The sequence below is a fragment of the Larimichthys crocea genome, chromosome IV (genome assembly GCF_000972845.2).
Source record: "Larimichthys crocea isolate SSNF chromosome IV, L_crocea_2.0, whole genome shotgun sequence".
In the NCBI taxonomy this organism is placed as follows: Eukaryota; Metazoa; Chordata; class Actinopteri; family Sciaenidae; genus Larimichthys; species Larimichthys crocea.
In genome coordinates, this window is record NC_040014.1 from 2,993,486 (window position 1) to 3,020,563 (window position 27,078).

Consider the following 27,078-nt stretch of genomic DNA (forward strand, 5'->3'; position numbering starts at 1 on the left):
TCTCCTCACTGACTTTAACATCTGGGTGACCTGGAAGAGGGAAGGAAAAGCCCTAATGGTCATTAATCCCCTTCGGGTGTCACCCGGCACATTCCACCAAAACATTTACTGGCATGGACGTCCACATAAATGCTTTCATTTTTCATTTCAAGCTATTAAACTTTTCCAAATATTCAACACAACAGATTATTCTGTATTGGTTATTATTCCCAACCCTTGTAAACTCAGAGAAGACATTTGCAGGTTTAAAATATTCATCAAAACAGATATTGATTTTGAAAAGGGGATTCGGAGATCACAAAGGAGGAAGTATGTGCTCTCGAAACTCTTCTTCAAATCATGATTCATTTCCTTCAACCGAAATAATAATGTCGTGTTTCCATTGTGCTAAAATTATCTTCCAGTGTGTAAAATTTACAGAACTCTACAAAATATGGAAGAAGTGGAATATAGTGTTCATAACTGTGCATTCATCAGTGTATAATCACCTGAATTTCTTATATTTTTATAACTTCAGAATGAGCCTTTTACCTCTAAAGTCACAGGTTTGGACAGCAGCTACACCACTGCAGCTATATCCCACACACTGGACCTTTAAATGTACAGTATATATCATTTCAGCAAGGCAGGACAATCTGTTTATAGAAGAGGTGAAACTCAGGGCAAAACCAAAAAAAGTCAAGCAAGCACATCAAGGTAATATGCACAGGTGTAAACTCAGGTGTATGGATTTTTTTTTTACGATTCCAGGTGCATACTGAAAAGAGGAGAGTTTCCTCACTATGGAAAAGAACATCCCCTGCCTGCAGGATGGTAGCACTCTACTTTCACAGAGTGTGTTTTCATTCTGTTTGTTTATTTATTGTTTTTCATGTTAACAAATGGGAGATTTTCAGACTGAGTGAGATATTACTGGGTTAGTATTATAGACACGTGCTGCACCCTAGAGCCGAGGTTTATTTGGAAAAGGTTGAGCGCTGATCACCGGCAGGCATAAATCTCGCCTTACCAGAAAGCAATCAACACCTTGGCCGCGGGATCATTAACCAAACCGAAAGTTTACGAGATCCATCATCACCTCGACCTGGCATATGTGTGTGTATTTCTGTGTTTGGGGGCATCTGTGTGTGTATAGATTACCCGGAAACAGCTCAGCCAGCCTTCTTTTTTTCTTGTGGTCACATGAGCTAGTTGTTGCTGCTCTCTCTCTCACCTGCTGAGTCTTCCCTTCCTGTTGTGTGGAATGATTCACTGCCCTAAACACAACATGAAGGGATTTTGTGTCTGTGTGTGTGTGTATGTGAAAGAGTATTTGGGTGCCTCACAGTTCCCAGACAGGCATCAGTCTCTTCCATTGACTCCAATTCTCTGACTGGCTGTCTGAGTATCTGATCTCCTGTCTGACTCACCTCATTCTGCTGGGTATAAATCATATCCTCTCCTCACCTTGCCTCTCCTCTCCTCTCTTTTCCTCTCCTCTCCTCATCTCTCCTTTCCTCTCCTCTCCTCATCTCTCCTCATCCCTCCTCTCCTCTCCTCTCCTTTCCTCTCCTCTCCTCCGACAATAACAAACCATAATGTTTTCCTTTCATTGATTTAATTCCTAAATGGACATTTGTATTGATTCCATTATAGCTCAGAGACACACAAAGTCTGTTTTCTCTTAAAACATTTCCTTTTCCTTTGCTCCAAATTAGCCCAAATAAGTAAATTCAGTGTAGTTTGTGTTTGTAGGAGGAGGACAGCTGTACAGAGAACAACTTTTGCCAAGTTAAGCAAGTTTCTGTTCTGATGAATCCTTTAAAGTAGACTGCTCTCCACTGATTTTTCTCTACTATAGCCAAAGATGCCTTCTTTGTTTGGATTATGAGTCAGGAATTATGTGGGAAGTGGATTTATTCTATATGGTCTTTGATCATGGAGAGAGAAGTCAGATTGCTGTACACTCGAATAGGGAGCAAGAACTCCTCGCTAATTATTTCTCTTCTTCAAAGGACTCCTGCAAGGGTGACGTTTTATGTTTCTCCCGGGGGTTGAGAGAATGACTCTGAAATTGACAAAAAATGATGCTCTCTTATTTTGATGATTTAATAAATTTTATTAAATTAAAACTAACTGCTTATTTCCCATGATAATGAAAGCATTATGTCCACCGTGGGAAATAAGCTGAGCCCGAGCCAAGTGCATGATGTGTATCTGTAGCTTCATCCGCGAGCCACGCCTCAGTGTTTGTGAGCTCGTTTAGACTCGCAGAATTGTTTGGGTTTTGTTTGACCAGCTTTCTTCATGTCTTAGTTTGTCGTGTGATTTAACTGGTGTTGGCAGGGGCAGCAATACATCAGCGACGCAGCTTATTGGGTTTTCTCCACCTACATTAACTGAACCTGCTGATTCTGGGTTATATACCGTACGATACTTAATCATATTTGAATATTTTTCTGCTTTTATTTAGAATCTTTGAGCCAAACACAATCCAAAGAATGGTCAGTGTCTGACTTTTCATACACAAACCATGTTCATATGGCAGAAGTGGCCTCTCTTTTATAGATGCAAGGTCTTGGCTGGTCGGAGTCAAATTTCATGCCTTCATCTGTGCTGAGTTGTCCAAGTTATGGTAAATATTACTGTGAGAATGATTTGACACAATGAAATAAGTCATAGAGCATAAGAAGAGATACTTTATTAATCCCTCAAAGGAGAATTTTTTTTTTCACTCTGTTTTATTTACATGCATTTTTAACCCAGAACACACACACACATGCAGTACAAGGGCTCATAGACATGCAATGTGGAGAGAGATGGTGGAGTGATGGGCATCCCCTGGAAGAGCGCCCTGCGAGCAGTTGGGGGGGGGTTCAGTGCCTTGCTCAAGGGCACCTCGGCAGTGCCCAGGAGGTGAGCTGGCACCTCTCCAGCCACCAGTCCACCCTGCATATTTTTGCTCCATGCTGGACTTGAACTGGCCACCCTCCGGTTCCCAAACCAAGTCCCTATGGACTGAGCTACTGCAGAGGAAATTGAATTGAATGAAACAACGTAATTTTCATCATCATCATCATCATCACCTCACATCACACATATCCTTATATTGCACAGCCATAGACACAACATGCATTCTTTTTATGTCATCATTGTCAGGAGGTACCTGATCCAGGAAACACATTCTAATCAAATATCCTGAGGAAACTGATCAAAGAAGTTCATGCACAGTTTTGAAACCGACTCCTCTCAGTCTTACCTGCAACTTCCTCCTAATTTGTTTTTTCTCCCCTACATGAGTTGTTTTCTCTCTTGACTTTCCCCTGCTTAATCCTCCCCTCTTCCCTGACACCAAAGAGCTTCAGTTTTGGCAAAACAACACACCTTTCCCTCCCTCCCTTTCTCCAGATCCTCCACATCCGCCAGACTTGTTCTGGATCCCGTTTCTTCAATTTGCTGTTGTTCAGGTTTTCTTTTTTTTTCTTTTTTTATACCAGGAACCTTTAATTTGTATCTCCTCAGATATGGGCGTGTAGCAGTGTGTGCAGATAAGGGCCACCCTGCTCGAGGATCAGTGCATTTTTCTCTGTGATGTGTCAGTGATATGGTAGAAAGGGCTTGTCAGAGATGTGACGGGACTTTGTTACCTGACTATTTCCTCATAGCTGCTTCTCTCCCTCCTGCTTCCTCCCCTCTCTGTGCTCTCTCTCACTCTTCCTTCCCGCCTTCCTGACAACAAGTCTGTCTCTTTTAAGAGTTGTTTGCTCGACTGAGAAGTCAAAAATCAGAGCTGTCGCTCCAGTGGAGCACACAAGCCACCTTATAAAAAGCCTACAGATGAACACATACAGGCAGTCTTTCTCTGTATAGTTTTTTGTCTTCACCTCCCTCACATCTCCTTCCATTTCCTTCATTCACTTTCTTTCTTCCTGACCTCTTCTTTTCCTCTTAGCTAAAGGGATCTCTTTTTCTAATTTGTAAAAAGCCAAACTGAGTACACATATTTACAGAGAGTAAGGGTGCGGATGAATACTGCGATTGATGACAGGACTGAAAGCCTTGAAAGGTGCAATTTTAGAACTAAGTGAGTAGTGGAGCTGACACAATGGTAACTTCAACACTTGAAGCAAGTGGTACACTTATGTGCACAAATGCACATGATTTATCTAGTATGTTCTGTTCTGTTTATTTTATTTTTTGTTGCATGACAAAGGTGAGGAAAAAATATTGATTTGCAGCCTTGTAAGAGTCTTAGTCTGAGTCTTAGTGTAACAGCCAAAAGGGAACAAACACCTGAACGTTGCCTTCACTGGCAATCAACTTTTATTGTAATGCCTTCGTGGGAGTTAGTTTTGTTTTGTGTTGCTTGAAACAGCAATCACAGGGTTCTGCGGTAATGAAATCGATTAAAACAGTATCGTAGTAATGATCCAATCTGCAATCCCCGAAAATGAAAAGTTTAATCTGACGCAGTTGCTAAAAAAAAAAAAAAAAAAAAAAAATCATTTAGATCATGGGGTGCTTTCTGGCTTTGCCAGGGGTGCCTTTAAAACAAACATATTCTGATATTGCAGATAAAGTCCACTGAAATAAAACACATCCTAGAGCTAAAACGTATCATTAAAATGCAGATCATTAGCCACCTCATACATCGAAATTAGTTTCACAAACCTCTCTCCTCAAGTCATAACATCAGTGTCAGCAAATTACCTCGTCACTGCATACGCATGCAGAGTGATGAGAGGTTGCACTTAAACTTACTAGTCAGGAAGGATGACACTACTCACGGTACTTGACTTTCATGTAGTGGTACTTGGAGGGATCAGGTTTAAAAATAATAATAATCAAATAAATTATTAATTATCTGATAGCCTGATATGTAGGCACGTTCATTTGCATGGTGCATACATCCATGCATGATTAGTTAAAATATAATATGAGATGGTAAGCAGAGGTTAAATGACTGGGTCAAAACACTGCTACTATGGCGCCAAACAAGAAACATTAGGAAGTGGAGTGCGGATCAAGAGAACCCCTTTAACAGCAAATAAGCACTGGTTCTTGAACCGGTTCTGTTCAGGATTCAACAACAGCCAAAAATAAATAATCTTCTGTCGTCTGTAGTTGATAAAGGTCGGCCTATGCTTCTGGATTTTTAATGTCTATCAAAATAGTGGTACTTGGAGAGATGAATATTTTCTGAGGTGGTATAAAAAGTTTGAGAAACACTGATGTAGGTTGTTCTTTCTGTTGAAAAGTCAACACAAGAGTGAGATGATGAAGTGTGCAAAAATGTGGCTAAGAAACCACACACGCTCATAAGGCCAGCATGCACAGCAAGTGTAGAGTCTTCATTGTGTATCACAGAGTTCCTGGAGACTGAGATGCTGTCTGACATGAAAGTTTCACTTAATAAATTACTCGAAACAAATCGATTCTTAAAGCTCTTGGAAATGATTTTCTCTCAGTGGATAATTTAATCGCCTAATTGTCGAAGTTAAAATGTGTTTTCGTGTTTTATGAAGACATGTTTACAGGAATTCTATCAGCGCTGTAGTCAATTTTAGAACAGTTTATGCTTCAGTGTGTGTTTGTGTGTGTGTGTGTGTGTGTGTGTGTGTGTGTGTGTGTGCCAGATGCACTCACAGCACTGTGAAAAATGGAGGAATATCTGTGCCTGGCCTTGAATGTGTTGCAGACCACAGTGAGGTAATTCCAGATGGATTGTGCTAAGGCCAGCCTCAGCCTAAGGAGATGACCGCAGCCTGTTTATTCCCAGGTGCACTCACACTCTCCACTCCACAAGAAATGGTGTATTTTTTTCATCAAGATCATAGCAATTCTCCTTACCCCTACCCTGGCTCTCTTATCACCAAACATACATTAGAATGTCAGACACATCACATCTTCTCCCCCCCTGATCCGTATCTGCACAGTCTCCCTCTCTCTCCAAACCACTCCAGCAAATGTTACCATTTCATATCAGGGATGGGAAAATAAGCTTTTTTTTTTTTTCCCCACTGCACGTGAGGTTCTGCAGATACGATAACCTTCGCCGCTGAACTGTAAATGTCACTTCGACTAGGCAACCAATCGCATTCCTTTTCACTGGCCGGCGTGGCTCTGTTATGGGGTCCGCACCCATGACACTGGGACTGAGCAGATGTGCGCACATGAATGAGAATGAGTCAGCAGGGCTTGCAGGTGCGGCCAGGAGAGGCCTGAGCAAAATGCCACAAAATACCAGGAAACAGTATCAGATGAAACTCTTCTTTTTAATCTGACAAATTACTGGAACAATGAGTTTTACAGTGTTTGTTTTTTTTATTATTTCATTTTATTCCAAAGTATAAAAGCTAATTAGTACAGGCTGATTCAGGTGATGTCTCACATCCATCCATTGTAACATCTCTCTGCAGCATATTACTGTACCTGACGACCCGCTGGTGCTGCCGTAGCTGCCTTGAAGGCATGCGAACATTAACAATGTGTGATTTGTGACTTTGCGAGGCCGCTGCTTGCTTTAGCAGCCATTACTGGGTTGATGTACGCTGTCAAAGCTCTCAGTAGAATAGGCGAACGAGCGTTTTGTTCTCTCTCACTCCAGACTCTTTCCCCTTGCACATTCTGCTTGCATAGCCATCGGTTCATATCTCTCACACGCTGGAGAAATGAAAGGGCATATCTGAGCAGCATCTAGGATTTACATGCTAGGTAATGTGTTCTTCACACACTCAAAGATGAGGAGATGGGGAGGCAGTTATGCTTATCATTAATATTTCAATGCTCCCATGCAGTTATTGGCCTATTCCCCAGCCCTCAAGGTTTATCTGTGTGATGGCATATTTTAGGGACTGGGACCATCAATATTCGTGACCAGAGAGGATGTATTATGCAGTTTGTTATGAGTATTCGTGGCTGCTGCAGGGTCCTTGCAAACTCCACCATCCCGTTCATATTTGCTATCAGTCCTGGTCGAATTTGCCAATCTGCAGTAAGATTATATTGGCCTTATAATTGTATCTAATCAACACTGCAGATTAGACATATTTGTTGTTAACATGTAGAAGATTTCTCACACAGAAAAGTAAATGCAGACTTTAAAGTTGAGTTAAAGAAAGCTTTACAATCAATCCTACCCATTTGGTGCTGAGAAAAGGTTCAAACAGACACTAAAGAACTGTCTTTAATTGCAGCTTGGCAGCTTCTCACTTCTGCATCACCTTATCTGTATCTCTAAATACCCTGAAGTGATTGCCTCTTGTTTCCTTTCCTGAATACCCGACTGAGTATTGAACCAGTTTAACTCACTAAAAAGTTCATTTCTGAATGCCAGAGCTTCATTTCTATAGGACTTATGGTTGTTTTTTGTCCGATTTGTGACCTGCAAACTTCCAAGTGTGAAGCCAGTGTCTAAGTCCAGCAGGCCACCTTTACCCCGAGGCAGCTCACTGGTGGGCTTGTCTGTTCTCTGAGGAGACAGGCTCCTCTGTGGCTCACCTTATCTGGATCAGAGAGGCAGCCCATCAGCCTCAGGAGCAGCAATCAGCTTGCTCACCTTCTGCTGCTGAATAATCACACATACACCAGGAGAGGATGGAATGGAGAGGCTGCCAATCATCAGCCAGGAAATGAAATATTTACAAAATTGTTGTTGCACTGATAGTGGATATTAAACAGACCGGTTAAACATGTTTTTCGGGGCAAATATTCTTCTTGTTTAATCATGCTGTTGCAACACTTTGTATGAATCCAATATGCTGTAGCTGGATTTGTGTCTGCTCCAGTTTGAGCATGCATTCATGTTTTGTCTTCCCTCTTTCCCTGTCTTGCAGTTCCTGTGTTTGAAAAACATCCGGACATTCCTCAAGGTTTGCCACGACAAGTTCGGCCTGCGCAACAGCGAGCTGTTTGACCCTTTTGACCTCTTCGATGTCAGAGACTTCGGCAAGGTGAGTTAAACATTAGACATAGGGATGGATGCTCTACTTTTCAACTTCCAAAACGCTCCTCACTTGAACTGACACTGTGATCAGATCGAAAACGGTGCTGCCCGTTGGCTATATTCTAACTACAGCTGCTGCTTTGAGACGTGACGCTGCTTGTGTAACTGATAGTATCATTTATACAAGGATCTATGTCTTTCTGTTGTTAGATGAAGAAAAAGATGTAGCCTGTGGTATTTTTTATGATTACATATTTTTAGATGGGATGATGATGGGTAGTTTATGACTCCTTGTCAGCGCAATACATCAAATAATACCTCCTCCCTAGCATATGCGTGTGTGGTGGAGGTGTACAAGCATGCCTGAGTTGTTTGTGCATGCACTCATGCCTATGTGATATGCTTGGGTTTAAAGGTAGTTCAAAGTCAAATCTGTCAGTTACGTTAACCTCAGTATGGAGCAGGAAGCTCAGAATGAGCATTTGGTGTAACACTTCAGGGTCAGCAATCTCATGTCATGTCACTGAGAGATGAGAGTTGAACTCTCGCTTTCAAACAGTCTGCTGTTGGAGTACAGTGCGGATGTGTGTTGGCTCAGCAGTAAGGGTGGCTGACTTACTCGCACGTCGTATTAGCTTTATGGATCGTTTTTTATGAGATAGTCAAGTGGATTTTTGTGTTTATTAAATTGCTAGTCATAAGGCCACTTGGTGTCTGTGCCCAACATATACTCAGAAAACTCCTTGGAATGTCCAACACGTGGAGCTGGATGTTGGAGCTGGGAGCACATCTGGGCCGTTGCGCAGCCTGATGTGACCTGGATAACTGGTGGAAATGTGAATGGATGTAACCACATGTCAGATGTGGAATTAAGTACATTGTGTACAGTACATGATAACAACATTTAAATGAATTACTGGGATTTCAGGGTCAATTTAAAACTACTGGAACACAGGGAACAAGGTCATCAGATTATGACATATTTTTTCTTCATGGGACTGGATAATGGGGGGATGGATTGGCTGGTAATCCATGATCAGCATATCCTGTTGGCTTCAGCTCTTGAAAGTGAATTGTTTGTCTCTACTTTCTAATCTGTATGACTGCGGTGAGGTGGGATTTGGGGGTTAGCTTCTTTCAAGGCTAGTAGGCTGTTACAGTTTAACAAACAACAGAGATAGTACGTCATTAAATTGATGATAACAGCTGATGTCATTGCCAGTGCTGGTGCAGTGTTACTGTTAATACTGTAGCTGTTCAGATGATTCTTGAAGGGACATGTAGAATTTGTACTCCAGTGATGGAGATTCCTCTGCAGAGGTGAGATCTGAATGAAAAGCATTACACCTCACTGTGATCAGTTACAAAGAGGTCATATTTATGAGGAGTTATCCAATCATTTATCTAACAGATTTAATACAATATTTCCACTCCTCCCGCTTTGGGTTGAGAAGTAAAAGCAGACAAGGACTCATTTGGCAGTTTGCAGATAAACCACAAGACGATGTCTGAGAGTCAATGAGCTCGCAGTGAACGGTATTAAAATCCAACAGCAGTCAGAATCAATCACATAGGTCCTCCATATGTCAATTTGGAAATTGCTTTTGTATGGTCTCAGCGGTGGCGGGCTTGTTTCATTATTGATTTTCCATTAAGGCCAAACATCACATTATAATATATTGAATTGAGTAGATCCCCGCTAATGTGGCATACATTTAAATAGTGAGAATGCCTCATAAACAGAAGATAAAAAGAGGGTGTTTTATTCGGGCTGTTTGAGTCTCATCACTGGATGTGCTTTTTCCTCTTTTGTTACCTTGATACAAAAGTTTCTTTGTGTCTGCATCTGATAGCAAATAAAGGGTATTCTAACTTCCGTCATTTATATCATAGTACGGTATCATCCATCCCTTCTTCTCATATCATTCTTTTGTCGCTCCTTTGTTTTCACCTTGCACAAAAGCTTGGTAAAGGATACAGACAATAATGGTTTATTAAAAAGTGAACCAGTGCCCATTTTGATGCAAGGCTGCGGCCTTTCAAACAAGAGCTACTTAAAAAAAAACACCTAACAATAGATATGTTATTTTGATTCTGTCGTATTCAAAGAGTTCCATTAAGCTTCCTGCATCTTAAGCTTTACCACTGACCATTGATGTTAATTGTGGAGAGTGGTGCAGGCATACAGTCGACGACAGTCACATTGGATGCCACTTGTGTGAGCTATCCCTCCAAAGACACTGACAGTTTTTTGCTTGAGTGCATCCAAAGGTTCTCTTTTCCTGCATTGTGATTGGAATACCAAATTTCCTGCAGACAGTGATGCCACAATTTTGGTTTAAACATAAAAAAAGAAATAATGTGGAAAGAGATCAAACACCAGCATACTGTGTATAAACCAGTGTTCATTCTTCAAATATTTTACCTCTTATGATGGCAAAGAAAGGGAATAAAAAGGAAAGATTCCTCTGCAAAATAAAAGGTGGCGCTCTCAGTATGTCCCTGGTGGTACTCCTTTGGAAAACAAATGGGCTGTTTGCAAAGATAGAACCTAAACTGTATATTTTTAATCTCCTCCGAAAAACGCATTAAAACAGAGGGCACTGGGGAGGAGAGGGAATAGAGAAGGGTTTTGATAGCTGCTGCCTCTATAAACATTAATCAGCCCCTATCCACCTTTCATACCACCGTAGTGGCTGTCAGGGGCCCCAGAGTTCATCTCCCCTGGCCTCTGATCGCCGTATCTCCCTCTAATGATGCCTTTTCCCGGGTCACATGCAAATGGAGACTGAGGCCAACTGGGCCCAGTGCTGAAAAAAAAAGAAAGTAATTGCCCCTTTAAAACCTTCACCCTACCCTTTCCGGTGGGGCTAGTATTTAACCAGATGGAGCACACACGCTGCTTGATGTCCTCTACTGATTTTTATTTTCATTGCTTCCACTCATTTCCAACCAGGAATACTCTCCGCTTCCCACAACATGAGCTAAGGCTCCCATGTTGCGTTGTCTGTTCGCAGGGGGCGGGGAAGTAGCTGTGTGGTTTCATGCACATATCACCGCACTTCTCGACTTTGCACCCTGGCCCATCCCCCATCATTAGAAATTCATTATGACATCATTAAACCAATGAAATACAGCTTATTACAGTAGACCCCAGAGAACTCTTTTATTTAAACACCTCCCTCTATCTGAACCCAGCCGCCTCGTTTCCTTTCTCCCAACCTATTTTAATTAGCCACCAAAGGAACATTGCTGTCATTTAAATGAACATGGCAATCAGTTTATTTGGCTGTTGCCATGATTAGCATAATTAGCCTGCACCTGTTAACCATCGATCAACAGTTTGGTAATTTTCCGTCTGTGACTGGAGAGCAGTGAAGGAAGGAACCTTTCTGACAGATTTGCCGTCTTCATTAAAGGCAATGGCGTCGTTTATTTGAAATGCAGACGGTGTCGCTCGCATTCATTTCTGTCTCATCTAAACAGCCTTGAATTCATGACTGACTGACTCGCAAAGTGTCAGAGCCATCCAAGTGATGCCCATCGACTCGATAGTACAGTGTCAAGGTGAATGGATTTTATTTGTGCGGCGCATTTGAATGTAAATTGGTCTCTCAGCCTGAGCTCATTGTTTACATGAAACAGCTATCTCTAGGTAGGTGGCTGAAGTGACAACAGGCGTATTTTCCAGCGACCTCGCGGTGATGGTTTGTATTTGTGAACTTTTCCACTTCACTGCTAAATTGTCCTCCTTTTAAAGAGAGGAATCAGAGTGTGAGGGACTGCATGTACATTTATAGCACATAAATCTCCTCTGCATTATAGCTTATAATCAGTCTCCTAACAACCAATAGACACAACGCACTTCGAAGCAGATGGACAGTTGTAATGTGAAGGAAACACCAATCCCCTGATTCAATTTGTAGCAGCTACTCACCTCTCAGCTGCTTTTCTTTCCTTCTCACTTCCCCCATCCATCTCTTCCTCCTCTCCCCACCCATTCATCTCACACCCACTCTCAGTGTGACTTTGTTGTGATAAGACTAAGCCAGAGGCAGGCGAGCCACCATTGTGTCAGAACTGTGCGAATGCCATTGGTCGCCAGTGTTTGATTACCCTCTCCGCTGCTCTGAATCCCGCGCACACTGAACTCTGCTCCTTTCATTTCCTTCCTGTGCTCCGTGGTTAAAAATAGCTAGTTGCTTAGCATCCACGCCCAGTACTACTAACATCTGGAACGTGCCTCAGCCACCGTTGGCCCGCCTGCCTGAGTGCTATTTACTGAAGTGGGTTTTAACCTTAGTCACAAGCCCTAAGTCTGGCCCTGCGCTCGTTTTCTCTAACTATGTGAACATTTTCTAACATGCAAAGTGCATTAAACTTTTGATCCTTTTGTTGTCTGTAGTTTTTGGGTATTTTACAGGCTTATGCCTGAGTTACTACGTATCTTAGTTAGGCTTGCTTTTCAGGATAAGTTAAGCTACTGAGAAATAACATCAATTTCACATATGAGTGCCCAAAGGAAAGTGTCATGTCTTAGGATAAATTCTTTCTTAGGAGAGTCTTAGCTTTGTTAAAGGTCTGTTGATGGTGTTGGAAAAAAATAAGCAACACATGTAATTGTTTTTGTAAATTCTGTTCCGTTAAAGTAATTCAGCCACATTCATTCTCGTTGGAAATGCGTGTTCCTATTTGACAAGACAAATTATATAAGGTTACTGACCAGTGTCCATTCACTATGGGGGGTTACATGGATTGTTTGTTGGTATTGGTATTGATTCTCTGTGCTTTTTGTAATGAAAAAAAAAGTGGCTAAAGAATAGGTAGTGATCCATGCTTGTCAGACTCGGGCTGGAGAGGCTGCAGTAAGTTATAGAGAGAGGTTTAAGGGTCAAACAGCCAGGGTCGCTCAACCCAGGTCAATCCGTCCCCTTCCATTAACGACCACATCCTTAGCAGCAGTCCTTTACTGTCAAGGTGCAAGAGGATTTTTAGAGCTACGATTGCTTTGGCTGTCTGTAAGAGGTGAGTGGTACAGACAGATTTACTGCAAAGTATAATCCCGAAGCCCTTGTTTTAGATCAATTTGAATACGATGAAGTCAGGTTGATAACCCTAACCCTAAACCCAACTTGAATCTGAAATCATTTCACATTTACAGAATATTATCTAGTTATTTTCAGAGATTCTTCATACAAAAACATGCGATTGGTTCATAAGATATGATCCATTGCAGATACCCAGCGGTGTATAAAGGAAATAACCTTAACTAATTAGCTTGCCTACATGCAATGCATCAGTAATACAATGCAGAAACTTCGCTTACACTGTGGTATTACTTTTACTTACGTAACTGATCTGAATACCTCCACTACTGCTTATCCCACTAAACAAGATATCCCTTGATCCAAGATTACACCCAGTGCTCCCCAAAGAGAGAATTTATCTTCATAACCTTCTGTGGAAACACATCCTCCTGCCACAGCGGACAGTTCTGTGGTTGCTTCCTCTATCCCTGTGCCCTCTTACTTCACGCCCTGTCCATCAGGACCCCCTAACTGCAAGTTTTTACATAAAGCTTCCAAGACGCAATCAATAATTCATTCCAAATGCCACAGTGCTGATGATAATTCTCCTGACATGAATTATAAATAGGAACTTCCTCTCCCTTCCTGTGTTTAGACCCCCTTCCATCTCTCCCTTCCATGCTCCACTCCCGCGACCTCATTATTCAAAGAGCTCGTTACCGTGATACCCACAGAAACAGGTGGTTGCTGAGCAAAGAGGCTGCTGTCTGCGATGTGGCCGGTGTTGGTGCTCGCCGAAGGGGATGCCGACTGTTGGGAAGAGCTTGTTGAGGCTTAAGAGCTGTCTGAGTTCACATTCAGAGTAACAATATGGACAAGATATGACAGCGTCTCATTTGGATGTGGGTTGAGCAAAAGCTTGAGGTCCGGATTACCCCCGAAATGTCATTCACTTCGTGTCATCTGGATTCCAACCTCATGCACGTGGATGTCCCATTCTATGGAAGTACATTGCAGGTGTCATAATTATGAGATTATAATATGCTTGTCTTGTTTTATAAAATGCTAAGTCATAATCACTCGGCACAGAAATCAGCCTTCAGAGAAAATGTCTTTATTTCCCCTTGGTGACATTAATGCATTTTTGTTTTTCACTGTACTAAAAGGATTCAGCTGTTGTAACTGGAAAAAAAAAAGCAGCACCTTTCAAAATCACTGGAGATGTTTTACTCACAATAAGCACTCTGTCTTTATTTCTTTTTTTTTCATCCTCCACTTTATTTTGGTCCTGTTTTCCCCCTGACAGCATTGCACAACAGTGTCATTTAAATCCACCAGAAAAGAGAGAGGAAAAGTAAATAGCTGTATAAAAAAAGAAAAATCATTTATTGAACTTTTAAAACCCGGTGCAGTCTGAATTCTAGTGTGGAAATAATTGGCCTCTTTTGTTTTGAGCGTCAGTGAGTGTTACTGTGTGCTGCTAGACAAACTGATAGTCGGAGACAATGCGATTTGTCCCAAGCTCAGCGTTCTTCCTCGCTCTTTGAAGCCTCCCAGCTTTCTTTTACACCTAGCCCCCAAAAGGCTGCTGATGTGTGATCACAGCCCTCTCTTTGCCTTTGGATAGTGAGTCAGTGGTCACTGGAAGGTGTATCACTGTTGTTAAGGGATGGTGTCTTTGGAGCGCTGCAGGACTAAAATGGGGAGGGGGGTAAAGAGGAAGAGCACCCACCGAGTAGGAGTCTCTGAATTCTTTGCAGCTGTGTGTGAGCTCTCATTATTTCTCCTTTCCTGATTCCGCCCTCCAAGGCCCCACAGGCACGGATGTGATGGACAGGTACATTCTCCGAGGAATCACTGGCTTGAAAAAAAGAAGAAAATCACCAAAAAGGCAGTCCATCCTCAATCATCTTTTCATTGCACGGGGATTATTCTCATACGGAGCTAAAAGGCAAACACACTTGGCTCATAAATCATACTTATGGTGCACAAATTTGAATGTGCATTTCAGTGTTCACTTTGGGTTATGCAATGATAGCCTATTTGCCCTCAAAATGAAGATAATTTCCGTGTAAACAGTGGCGTAAGATGTTATTTTTGGAGACAGTTGGCACAGAGAAAGCACAGAATGTCAAGGTGGCTTTGCAGGATCATCAGAATAAGCTGCTTTTCAAAAACCATGATTAAATCATGAGAGTTACCAAATGGCAGACTGTGTCATGTATATAGAATACACTGTGTTTGTCGACAACCCGGCTTCCCGGGCAAAATAACAACAAAAAAAAACAAAAAAATGCAGATTGCACAGACTGCTCTCTTAAATCAGGACATTTGTTTATAATTTAGATTACTGATTTTGTTTTTTTCAAGTACAAAGAACAGAAAAAGTTGCAGCACTCCTAGAAAGCAACAGTCAGCCAGTTAGTTGCACCTTGCAGCTGTTAATGGACCATGTGTTCACTGACAGTGACAGTCATTAAGGTTTGGCTAAGATGCTGAGAGCAGCCGCCCAGAACGACACACAGAAGATGTTTTCTGCCGGTGCAGACAGGACAACATCATTTATCTGTGCCTTCCAAAAACCATTACAAATCACTGTGGAAAATGATTTGACGACACTGTGGTTACACTTCAGTTCAGGCACAACAAATGACTCGGTTATGTCTAGAGGAAGATCGTTGACTGTCTGTTTGAAATGCGAACTGAGCAGTCTCCCACTGACCTGTGTGTCCGTCCACCCTTATGTCTTCCCTACATTGACTTGTCTCCTTATTTGATCCTTTGCCATGTCATTCTGGGACATTTGCCAAAATATCTAACGCTGCTGTTCTTTTTGGGGCTGTCTCATAGTCGGATATTGATATTGCTTAGCCCTAGCTACAAGAGTAGAATCTGTTTTGTTTTGTTTTTTAAATAAAGCCTGTGATGCATATTGCTCATAACTGTTCATGGAAAAAACAAATCTAAAACGATTTGATTTTTGATTGATTCAGTATTTCTCCAAAGTTTTTCAATATACTGTCAATATATTGCATCCCTTCCTGTCATTACAAAACAGTAAAGTGCATTGAGTCCGACAGCGATGCGTATTTTCGGAACACAGCTCAGATTCCATTCTTGTCACCAGATATCAACTTTGCTGAAGTGTCCTTGAGCAAGAAACAGAAACTCTAGCTGCTCCAGGAATACTGCACTAAGTCTGATGCAGACCCCTGACCTCTAGGGACAGGAGTGTAAATAATAGAGCTGAATAGCGTATCAAAACAGAGTCAAAATGATCAACCGAAGTCCTGCAGATGAGCAAAACATAGCTGAGGACTAGATGGTGTGATTAGGATAATACAAAGACCCAGAATAACCTTTTTGTTTTGTTTTGTTTATATCCATCCAACAGATTCAGTTGGGCATATAAACATAGGGTTATCACATGCTCTGACCAAAAATTACTGTGTCAGATATGCGTGACCGTAGAAGTGGAAATAACCACTTTGCTCAATTGGAACATTGACAGCACTGTCTATGGCAGCCATTAAATTTGTCATTGCTTTTTATACGGTCCAGTTCATCAACAGGAGCACATCAGTGTGCTAGATGACACACACACACACACACACACACACACACACATAGCTACACACATACATTGAAGCCCAGGGCCATAACGTCTCTGTCGGAGCCAGTGCTCTCTGATTCCTCCTATCAAAGAGCTGTAAAATGGAAATGAGACTAAATGGATGACATGGTCTCTCATTATCCGCAGCATGCATTATAGGAACTTGTAGCAACACATTTGACTCTGGTGGCGATAAAACTGATATTGGCAAGATGCTCCAGCCCACTTACCTTTTACAGATTCTATTAATCCACCCTATTCCTCCTGCAGCGCCGCTTTCCTCTGCCAGATTCTGAATCGTATGGTCAAAATGTTCCCCGCTGCTTCATTTTCTCACCCTTTTACTCCCACTATGCTTCACACTTTTCTTACCTCGGATCCCTTTTGGTTACCATTATTGTGTTTTTACCCATGGCTGTGGCTTGTCTTCAGCATGGCACATGGTAATTTGATACGGCCGATAAAAACCTTCTTATTGTGCGGTGTTGGGGAGCTTGCAAGGTGTTATAAACGCCCCCTACAGCGACCACTAAACTGATGCCCTCCTTTGTGCTTCTATTCATTTATTTCCCTGCAGGCGCTTCATAGCAGGTAGTAATGATGCACAGCCCCTATGTGGTCAATGGGGAAGACTGCCTTATGTGCAGGTAAAGGTAAAACCTTCCCTGCTTCAGGGAATACTACCTATATGTTGAGCATGTATAATGTTAGCAAAGGAAAAAATAATCCCTAAAATGTAATAGGGAACAGAAAGGTGGAAAAAAAAGTTTAAAAGAACGTGAAATATGGAGATGCTTAGGTAATAAACATTATATGCATATAGAGTCATGGTTTGATGAAACTGTTCTTATTTTAGATTTTCACCAACATTTAGGATAGAGAATGTCTGATACTGGACTTTTTTTTTGGACTCAAAACGTCTGAAAGTAACCCAAGTCATATATTACAGACGACAGTAACTGAGACAGGCAAGTAAATACATTACTTACTAGCCGTACTAGTGGTCAAATTCAGGTCCACAGGGCACCTTTTGAAGTCCATCCATCCATTTTCTGTAACACCGTATCCCTCATCATGGTCATGGGTGGCTGGACCCTATCCCAGCTGACATTCAGTGAGAGGTGGGGTACTCCCTGGACAACCATTCACACTCACATTCACACCTACGGGCAAAGTCAAGTGCATGTCTTTGGACTGTGGGAGGAAGCCAGAGTACCTGGAGAAAACCCACACAGGCACGGGGAGAACATGCAAACTCCATACAGAAATCCCCTAGTCGTGCTGCCTTCTTTTAAAGTCATATACAAATTATTTAATTAGTAATTCATATATTCATATATTGTTTTAGTTTACAGCTCTTTAAGTCATTTTTTTCACCACCACCAACAGTGCCAATACAAATAAATATGTAATAACCCCATACCAGACTATGATATCACCCATACATCAAACTAGTTGCTCAATATCTTGCTCAGTGGTTCACAGTAAATATGATCAGAAAACACAGAAGAATGCAAACAAAGAATACATGAGAGAGCGCCTAAAGTCATAAAAATCAATAGATAAAGAGTAAAGGAGTGTATTGTGCGTGCTGTAAACATTTTCTTGCTGATAATGAGCATGCTTTATCAAACCCCTACCTACATCTGACTGCAGACTGACACTTTGTGTCTTGTTTGAAGAAGCAATGTGTGCATTCACGACGCAAAGAAAGGACCATTTCTGACATTTTCTCCAACCTGTGACTTAGTCAGACTCTGACTCTGACTGAACATAATACTTGTGTCTGTGTGTGTGTGTGTATATGTATGCCTTGCCCCCACGCTGTGCTCGGTCTGCCTCGGCTGCAATTACCAGTAGACAGAGTGCCCGTAGCTACCTGCTCATCATCCCAGAGCCAGAGCCCGGCCCTGGACAAAGCACATGAAGCCGCCCCTGCCAGAGACTGCATTATGGAGATTAGGGTGAAAGATTGACAAAGAGGTAGAGGTAGAGGGAGGTGGAGGGAGACGGTGAGAGACGGTGAGAGCAGCGAGGCTTCGGGGAAGGGAAATTAGTTCGCTTCAGGTTGATCCCCATAAGGCTCAAGGAGAAGAGGAAAGAAAGAGGAAGGGATTAGGAGAGGGGAGAAGAGGGAATGATAAAGCAGGACAGACAGAAAGCGAGGGACAGAAACAGACTAATCTTGCTTGGTCAGATATCTGTTTTGTTAAAGAGGTCTGGGGTAGGTACTGAAGTGATTAGAAAACTAATCAGAATCAATTTTACACATCATTTAATTATTTAAGCCATTTTATCAAGCAAAAAGCTAAACTGTGATCTGGGTTTGGTTTCTCAGATGAGAGGAGGAGGAGGAGGAGGAAGAGTTGCTGTATTTGTTTCTTCCTTTTTCGACTAAAGCTGTGCTGTGCTTTTCCAAGCCCTGTGCAAGATTAAGACAGGCAGAAAGAGAGATGAAGTGAGAGGAGAGCCGGGGAGAAACAAGGGCAACAGAGGTGGCATGGGCTGACGCCAGGACAAAAACACTGCCAGGCAAAGGTCAAGTGTTTGGCAGGAGGAGGAATGTTGGAAAAAGAACAAAGTTTGAGTTGAAAAAGGGAGGCAGGAGTAGACAGGCTAATTGCGGAAGACTGAAATAAGAACATAAGAAAGACAGATGAAAAGATGTTCCGGGACATAATGGAGATGAAGAAGAGACGGAGAGAATAAGGAGTGACATTGCTGTCACTCCCATCGCATTGGGAGACCTTTCACTCAGCTGGGAACCTTAGTGCCCTTTGTGATGAAGGAGAGTGGTTTCAGTGCAGACAATAGCTGCGAGGATAGCAAGCTTATGGCCAGTCTGGGCCCCGTGTCAGCCTAAATGGCAACAATCAATAATCCCCTCAGTCAGTTTAGAGCCCGAGAGGGCTGGAGCGTGAGCTGCAGTGAGGCACATAGTGCTGGGATATATGTGTTTGCATGTGTCAGTGGGTTTCTCAATAATATATTCATATTTTCTTTATATAGTGCATGAATATGTCCTCAGACCAGTGGTTCCTGACCTGGGGCTCACAATCCCGTTAGAGTTCATGAATAGGAAAGAGGAAATTATATTTTCTGCTGCACAGAATTTAGTTCATTTCCAGTTTTCTGTCATTTTTTGCTTTTTTACCCTTAGAAGTAGATCTTCATTATAATGATCCAGGCTTCTAAATTACTGCAAATAAGATATGAATGAACAAATTATTAGTTAGCTGCTCATAGGTCTTTGACATAAGCAACTATAATAAAGGGTTTGCAAGTAGACATTCGGGTTGCAATTACCAATTATTTTCTACAGCTAGTAATTTGTGGATTATTGAATTAATTGCATGCTTTAAAAATAATAATCTAAAACACCCCGTAACTATTTCTCCGTGTTCAAGATTGCATTTTATCAAGTTTTAAATTGTTTGTTTTGTCTAACCAAATTCTCAGATTTGAGAAGCAGTGAAGATATATACATACATTTTGTGAATATTTCTTTCTTATTTTTGTGAATATATATATATATATATATATGTGTGTTGTTGCATGTTACATTTTACTCAGGACTTATCTTACAAAATAAACATGAAACACTGTAATGAAACATGTTTAAACATTATTATATTATTATATCATTATTATCAGTCATCAGTCAAATGTTTATTACCGTTATCGTTATTTTAAATAGATTTACATCGAAGTGTGGGTGGTTCCGAGCCTCAACTCTTCTGTCCGCGTCCACCTCAGTTGGTAAACTATGAATAGCAAGGCTGTCCTATGTGTTCCCACATGGCACATTTGCCTAATCGCTATTTTACTATTTTAGATTGAAATCAGCATAATCTGGACTGCGTGCATCAGTCTGACCCAGTTCACAGAGCATCTATCTATCTATCATGACATTATGTAACAAAACATCTTCTCATAAGATTTTAAATGTTGACTGTAGATGGAAGAGAATGTGCACATTAAAAAAAGTTAGTGACGACATCTCAAAGCTTTAAACAATTCTTTTTAAAAAAAGTTTGGGAAGTGTTTCTTTGCCTTAATGCAGCCGGAAATGTTTGGAACCGCTCTTATAGGCAAAGACCCTCCAGAAATAGCTGCCAGTGCAGCGTCAGTTTTAACTCTGCAGTCAGACCTTCACTGGGGTAGAAATAATTTTTGCTCGGGTTGTTTATGCACTCCAGTTTCCTCTCAGAAAGAGAAACATTTGTTGTTAAGTTCAGCTCAGTGGGATGTGCACAGTGCAGCAAAAAGGTGCCAAGCTGTGCACAACATTAAAGGCCAAAGTAAAATCACCGTCTGCCCACACCTGCAACCCTGCTCCAGTATGGACTCAAGTGTTTTTTAGAAGTCTAACGCACTCAGACACTCAAACGTACACACAGTGGAGACTTTGTTAGCCTGCTGGCACAGTCATGCTTCCCAGTACAGCATGTTTCCACCCTGACTAAGAACAGTGTGGCCGTTGTGTGCGCGGTTGCAGCATTGTGTGGACACATGCATGCAGCCAGTAGTCACACTGGATTGTATTCATTACAGAGCTGTGGTTGTAGACTATCACTCAGCATAGTTCTTGTTCACTGTCAGTAGAGAGATGTTCTGAAATCTATTCCCTGGCACTGGAGTGAAAAACAGCAACGAAATAAAAGCACCATGCCATCGGCTTTCTTGTTTTGATTGACAAGCATTAGGATATTATTGAATCAACGTGAACAAAAAACGATTTTTGCATTTTTGTGATGTTTTATTGTAATTCTAATCCATAATGCTCCCGATTTCTTTTAATGCAGGTCTGAAGTGGGAAAAGAAAGCAGGAACACCATCCAGAATTCTGGAAGTTTAGTGTGACATGGAAACAAAGGGAATTTTGCTCACAGCGGTAGTGGGCATATTATAAAGCAACTAAAAGATCTACGGAGCTCCCCTAAAGCCAAGTCTTTGCCACACACACACACACACTTTACATTTTTCCTAGAAAGAGAACAAGCGGCTCCACTGCACTGTTCTGTTGGCAGTCTAATATATCACCTCCTCTTTCTGGCTTTTCCAATATCACTTGGTTCTGTTGTTTTCAAAAAGGTTTCTGAGCTCATTCTGTGCTGCACTGAGGGATGTTTAACGGCATCTGAAACGCCTGGATCATTGTTTTTGTTTTGTTTTTTCTCTTCGTTCTAGGCTGCTGTGGGTTGAGTCTGGCTCCCAGAAATGGAAAATCATTCTAGTGGAGAAAGTCTTATGGACTATAGAGAGTTGTTTTCCCTTTCTCCCAGTGTGAAAGCTCAGGCATTGATCTTGCACCCCAGGTGTCCACACTGCACAAGTTGCACAAGCCAGAGCTGAGGCGGGGGTGGGGGTGGGGGGATGCTATGGATCATGAACAGGGTTCACATAAACACAAACATGGAAAGTATGGTGACACACATTTAGTCGCTTGGCTTCATTTAGTTGCGTTCGTTTTTGAAGTCACATTTTCTGTCTTGTCATTTTTACACAACTTAATTCGACTTGAGTGACTCGAGAACACAATGTCTTTAGCCTGAGGTGTGTGTGTGTGTCTGTGTCAGTGTGTGGGAATGGCCAATGAGCTTATACACACAGTAGCAGGGAGTTGAATGATTTGCTACTTTACACCATGTGGCGAGAGGAAGCTGAAACAGAAGAAGCAGAGGGAATTAACCATATTATTTACTGACTGAAATAACCCGAAAAGGACATTTGATTAATCAGTACACCATACATCCTCTGGTAGAGAGAAGGTCACAGCACAGAACAGCATTGCAACCTCCTTGAACTTTCTATTTTTAACAGAATATAAAGTAAAGAGACCTCAAACCTCAGGATGCTCAAGGATGAGTCGTAATGACTCTGGTGATCCCCTGAATTTAGATCTAGCACCATCATGACCTCCGCTATACTGTGTTTAGTGTTAAACATTAGCTCACAGGCCTAAACTAAGATGGTGAACATGGTAGACACATAAGCAAACACATTTCTGACAGTTCGAATCATTTTTTAAGCCGACATTTTCCCAGGACAGCCCTGCCTGTGGCTAAATCCCATCTGTGCTGTGCGTACGTCCCTTTTCATGTCAAAGGCGCAGAATTTTGACAGTCACAAATAGTGAGACCAGTGTAAATCCGGCATAATACACCATGTGGTGATCCTCCCTTAAATCTACATACAGTTCAGGGTGACACAATTGAGTCGGGCATGTTGTGTTTGCAGCAGAATGCGTCGCATTTACACTCGACAAACCGACACAAAAGGTTTCGCTGTGAGCTTTATTCAAAACCCATTTGACCTAAATGTCTTCTTTCTATTGACACATGTGGTATGAACCAATTTCTAAGCCATAGCTGACCTCACCACATCCTCTCCATGTGTTCTTTAAACTGAAGTACATATTGTTACCAACAACAACAACTCTTTTCTGGTTTGAAAGTATTGAAACATGTCCTTCTGTTTCAGGGTTCGGCCCTTAGGCTCCAAAACCAGCCCACACTCCTTCACACCATCACTCCCCAAAATTACAGTAGAAGAAGAAAAGATGTTCCACGTCTGTCTTCGTGCCCGCAAGCTCTTCAAAACAAGTCGACTCAAAGTGTCGCTCTGCTCGACTAAAACATTTTAATTTGGCCTGAACAACAGCTTGGATACCTTTGTATTACTCAGCACTTTGATGTGAAATGCAGTGATATTCACCTTTTATATGCTGAGGCAATGCAGGGGAAAGTAATGAGATTTATGTAGCCCGGGGAAATGAACCGCTTTCTTAACGTCTTGTTTTTCAGTGTGTCGCCCTGCCTCCTCTGTGTTTCTGTATATTCTCCATAGCTCGCTCGCTCTTTTTCAACCCCCCCTCCCTCTCCTCTGCTGTAATATCTGCAGCTCCACTAAAAAATAGTTGAGTGAGGATTTATTCATGATGGCTTTTCGAGGCAGGCTGAGACTCTTTATCCTTGAAAGACAGTTTGTTATATTTCTTTTTAAGAACTGCAGCGGCTGAAGATGGAATTTCCTTTTTCTCGTGGTATCGGAATTATGAGAACCTTTGTCATCGTTGTCAAATGGAGCCGGATCACTCATAGCTACACACACTGCGGAGTTTACTGTAGCCTCTGTATCATTAGAGATTGCTGCAAAGTCATTAGGCAGGTGGATGGACAGGGGGCCGACCTAGGTCAGCTAAGCTTAGATAATCTGTCTTCTTGTAGGAGAGGAGGCAGGCCGGTCTTCAGAGGTCAGGACCCACTGCAGCTCCACCCATGTGGGGTGCCATGTGTTAGAAGAAGCTCAGACGGGTGTCTTTGCACCCCACATGTGACCTCGACACACTTTCTGACTCCCATGCATACTGAATTTTTTGGCCCAGCTGTTTGAAATATGTGTGGAATGGAGTGGAAACATACTTTATATCGATGACCCAGTCAGTATTTCACCATCATAGGCCAAAATGCCATTGAGATGAGTGTTGTGCATGAAACACTCAAAGAACAGATTTATTATTATTTTTTTGATAGTAAGCCCAGTCACATTATTAAAGGACATATTTTTCAATTTTACTCCAAGTGGTAGAAGTATAGTCACGACATTCAGTCTGATGTGCCGCAGTTTTTAAATATCTTCCGATATATCTTTTAAGTATCTTCCGCTACCACCAAAGTTAAATTTTATGCTTCTCATTGAAAAATTACATCTCATCGTGCTAACAGCAGCTCGTCTTTCTGCCAGAACAATGTTCAAACGTTGTTTCTTCAAAACCAATGTCAGGTTTTGGTTGTCGGTTTAGTTGTTGATTTTTTCTCTAATTGCAGAGGGAATTTCTTCAAGTGGATTTTGCTGCTGGTTTTAACAGCATTGCTGTGAATCTCACTCTTCCATACTAAGCTTGAACAATTCTTAAACTTCTTCTTATTTTATTATAATTTTTTTTAGGAATTCTGACCACGGTATGTGCAAATATTTGGGGATTTTCCATGTGGCTTAATGGCTAAGGCGCACACCATAGAACTGCAATGTCCCTGGATTGTAGCTGCAACCTTTGTTGAATTCCATAGCGCTGTCAACTCAACAACAAACATGTATCTAAAAAAATCTTAAAAAATGTTAATATAATAACCTTATCAGTGATCTCTGGTGGACAAACTCTGTAATCACGTCTTTAAAATTTCTGCTCTGCGATTTGTCTTTACTTACCAGCTGACTTATACCACATGTCAATAGTTGGTTGATTTATCGATCTGCTGTATTACCACATTCTCTAAATAATCAAGTGTGCTTTAATAGCTAGTCAGAGAAAAGCAGCACATGTACAGTACACAAACTCACAAGGACTCTTTATTAACTCCACTAAGCAGCAGAGTGGCGCCAAACCAAATCCATTACTGCAATATTATAATAATTACCTGCTACGACTGTGGCTACGATATGACTCACATCCTTCTCCTTACGAAATGTACTGCAGTTTGATTGTAGCTTCTAAAAATAACATTTGAAAAAAAAAAAACTTCCCAGAGATGAAAAACAATAAAACTGTACTTCTCTGGCCTGTGTTATAGGTGTACAACGTGATTTGAGGAATGAGTCCATGGTGATTATTTTCCATTTTGCAGGGGAGTTTTAAAATTAAAGAAGTGCATCCTGCATCAAGCGGAGAACATTTTTCATGAGTGGGCAACAGGGATGAATATTTAAAATGAGTGAAATCCTGTTTTCATTTTCAATGTTAGAAATCCCTCAAAATGTTATGATACATTTTCCTTTTGATTTAACCTGATACACCCATGCGGCAACTTTTAGATTGGCAACATTTGACATTTCTCCCCCCCAAAAATGTGCCAAACATCCAAACATAGGCACTTTATTAAACTGAGAATGTAAACCTTAAAAACCCCCGTCACTCAATCCAGAGTGTTTTCTAATTATTCTGAATTATGTTTCAGCGGTGGGAAATGGATTAGTTACATTTGCATGTTGATATGCTGTAGAGTCATGATGTTAATGATGTCAGTTGCTATCAGCTGTTGCAGGGTGATTGCTGGCAGCAGGTCTTTTTCCTCGCAGAGGATGCTGGGTGCTGCAGAGGACAGTGACACAGACCTCGGCGACAGTGACGAGAGACAAAGAGACAGCACACGTCTCAAACTGCCAAAGATTTACATTACAGTTTCCTCCCTCTTCCTCTCCTCCTTTTCACCTCTCCATCTCCCTCTACCCCGGGCTTCTGACCTTAATAGCAGCCTCTTTCCTGTAATCCAGTAAGCACGGGCCCTCCCCTCCCCTCCGCCTGTGGCTGGGACCACCACGCACGAATGCACACACACACTCACACACACACAAAAAGAAAAAACTCACTAAAAATAACACACACTCGCACAAGCTCACACACAGAAAAAGAAAGAGTGCTTGTGCAACCGCTCATCAAGCTGACGTTTGAGTACTTTTTTAGCGCCGCGTTACATGTCATCTCATGTGAAAGTGATGCACATGAGGAAAAGCCATGCTGGGAGATGTTGGGCAACTTATTTACAATTCTTTGGGCTTTTTTGACTCATGCAGGGAGCTGAAGAGGATGTTGTTTGCCTCATTCCCTCGTACTTCCTGCCTAGGAAGGAGGGCTTGCTATTTATACAACCTCTGGCCTCTGCTGTTTTGTGTTTGCCCCATCTTGGTTAAGGAAATTCTCAACCTCACAGAGCCCTCTACCATCTTTTTCATTTTAAGGCCGACCATTTCTCACAGCTTGTCGGACAAATTTGGCATCATCTGGTCTTTGATAAGTCCCCCATCCCCCCAGCTGCCGTGAGATAATTAATCTCCGCCTCTTTTCAGTTCTCTTTTTTTTTTTTTTTTTTTACGTGTGTGTGGTCTCATTTATTAGCCCATTTTTCTTCACTTTTTTGTTGTTTTTTTTTGGGGGGGGGGTTCTAAAAAGAAAAATGCCAGAAGGATTCACGATATTATTTTGAGACACATACGCACAGACATTGGATCATCTGAGCACATCCTTCATCTTAACATGTCACACTGGTGCTACCAGAACTGCATTAATGTCTGATTTACACAAATGTCATCCGCCCCCCAGTGAAAAGTGGGGAGATGCAAGAGCCCGAGAAAACCGTACACAAAATGAGACGAGGCCAAAAAGACAGGGGAGGAAAGTACAATAACTCACACGCTCTCATTGTCACTCACTCACACGTGTGTTTTGTCACATGTGCACAAAGCCTCACACACATAGATAAGGTCTCCGGTGGGTTGTTCTTGACACAAATGAATTCAAAGTCCACAGACGCTTTTGGGTTGTTTTCTAAGGATGCTGGTTGTGGAGGAGGCATATATGTTTTTGTATCTTCTTCTTTCTGACTCAAACAACAACTCCAAAGATACACACAGAAACACAAAACAACCTCTTTTTTTTTTTTTTTTTTTCATAAAGCCAACAATCAACGTCAAGGTTTTGAGGCTTTTTTGTAACAAATTGGTCAGTCCATCTCAAC

General features: G+C 41.7%; 1 protein-coding gene across 7 annotated transcripts in view; it reads left to right on the forward strand.

Moving 5' to 3' along the window:
- Positions 1 to 27,078, forward strand: part of vav2 (vav 2 guanine nucleotide exchange factor) — a 195,297-nt gene that overhangs the window by 48,057 nt on the left and 120,162 nt on the right. For all 7 annotated transcript variants that reach the window (XM_027278576.1, XM_027278580.1, XM_027278581.1 and 4 more), the window contains exon 2: positions 7,815 to 7,931. In XM_027278576.1, the coding sequence (XP_027134377.1) occupies positions 7,815 to 7,931 (117 nt within the window). The remainder of the gene's footprint in view (positions 1 to 7,814; positions 7,932 to 27,078) is intronic.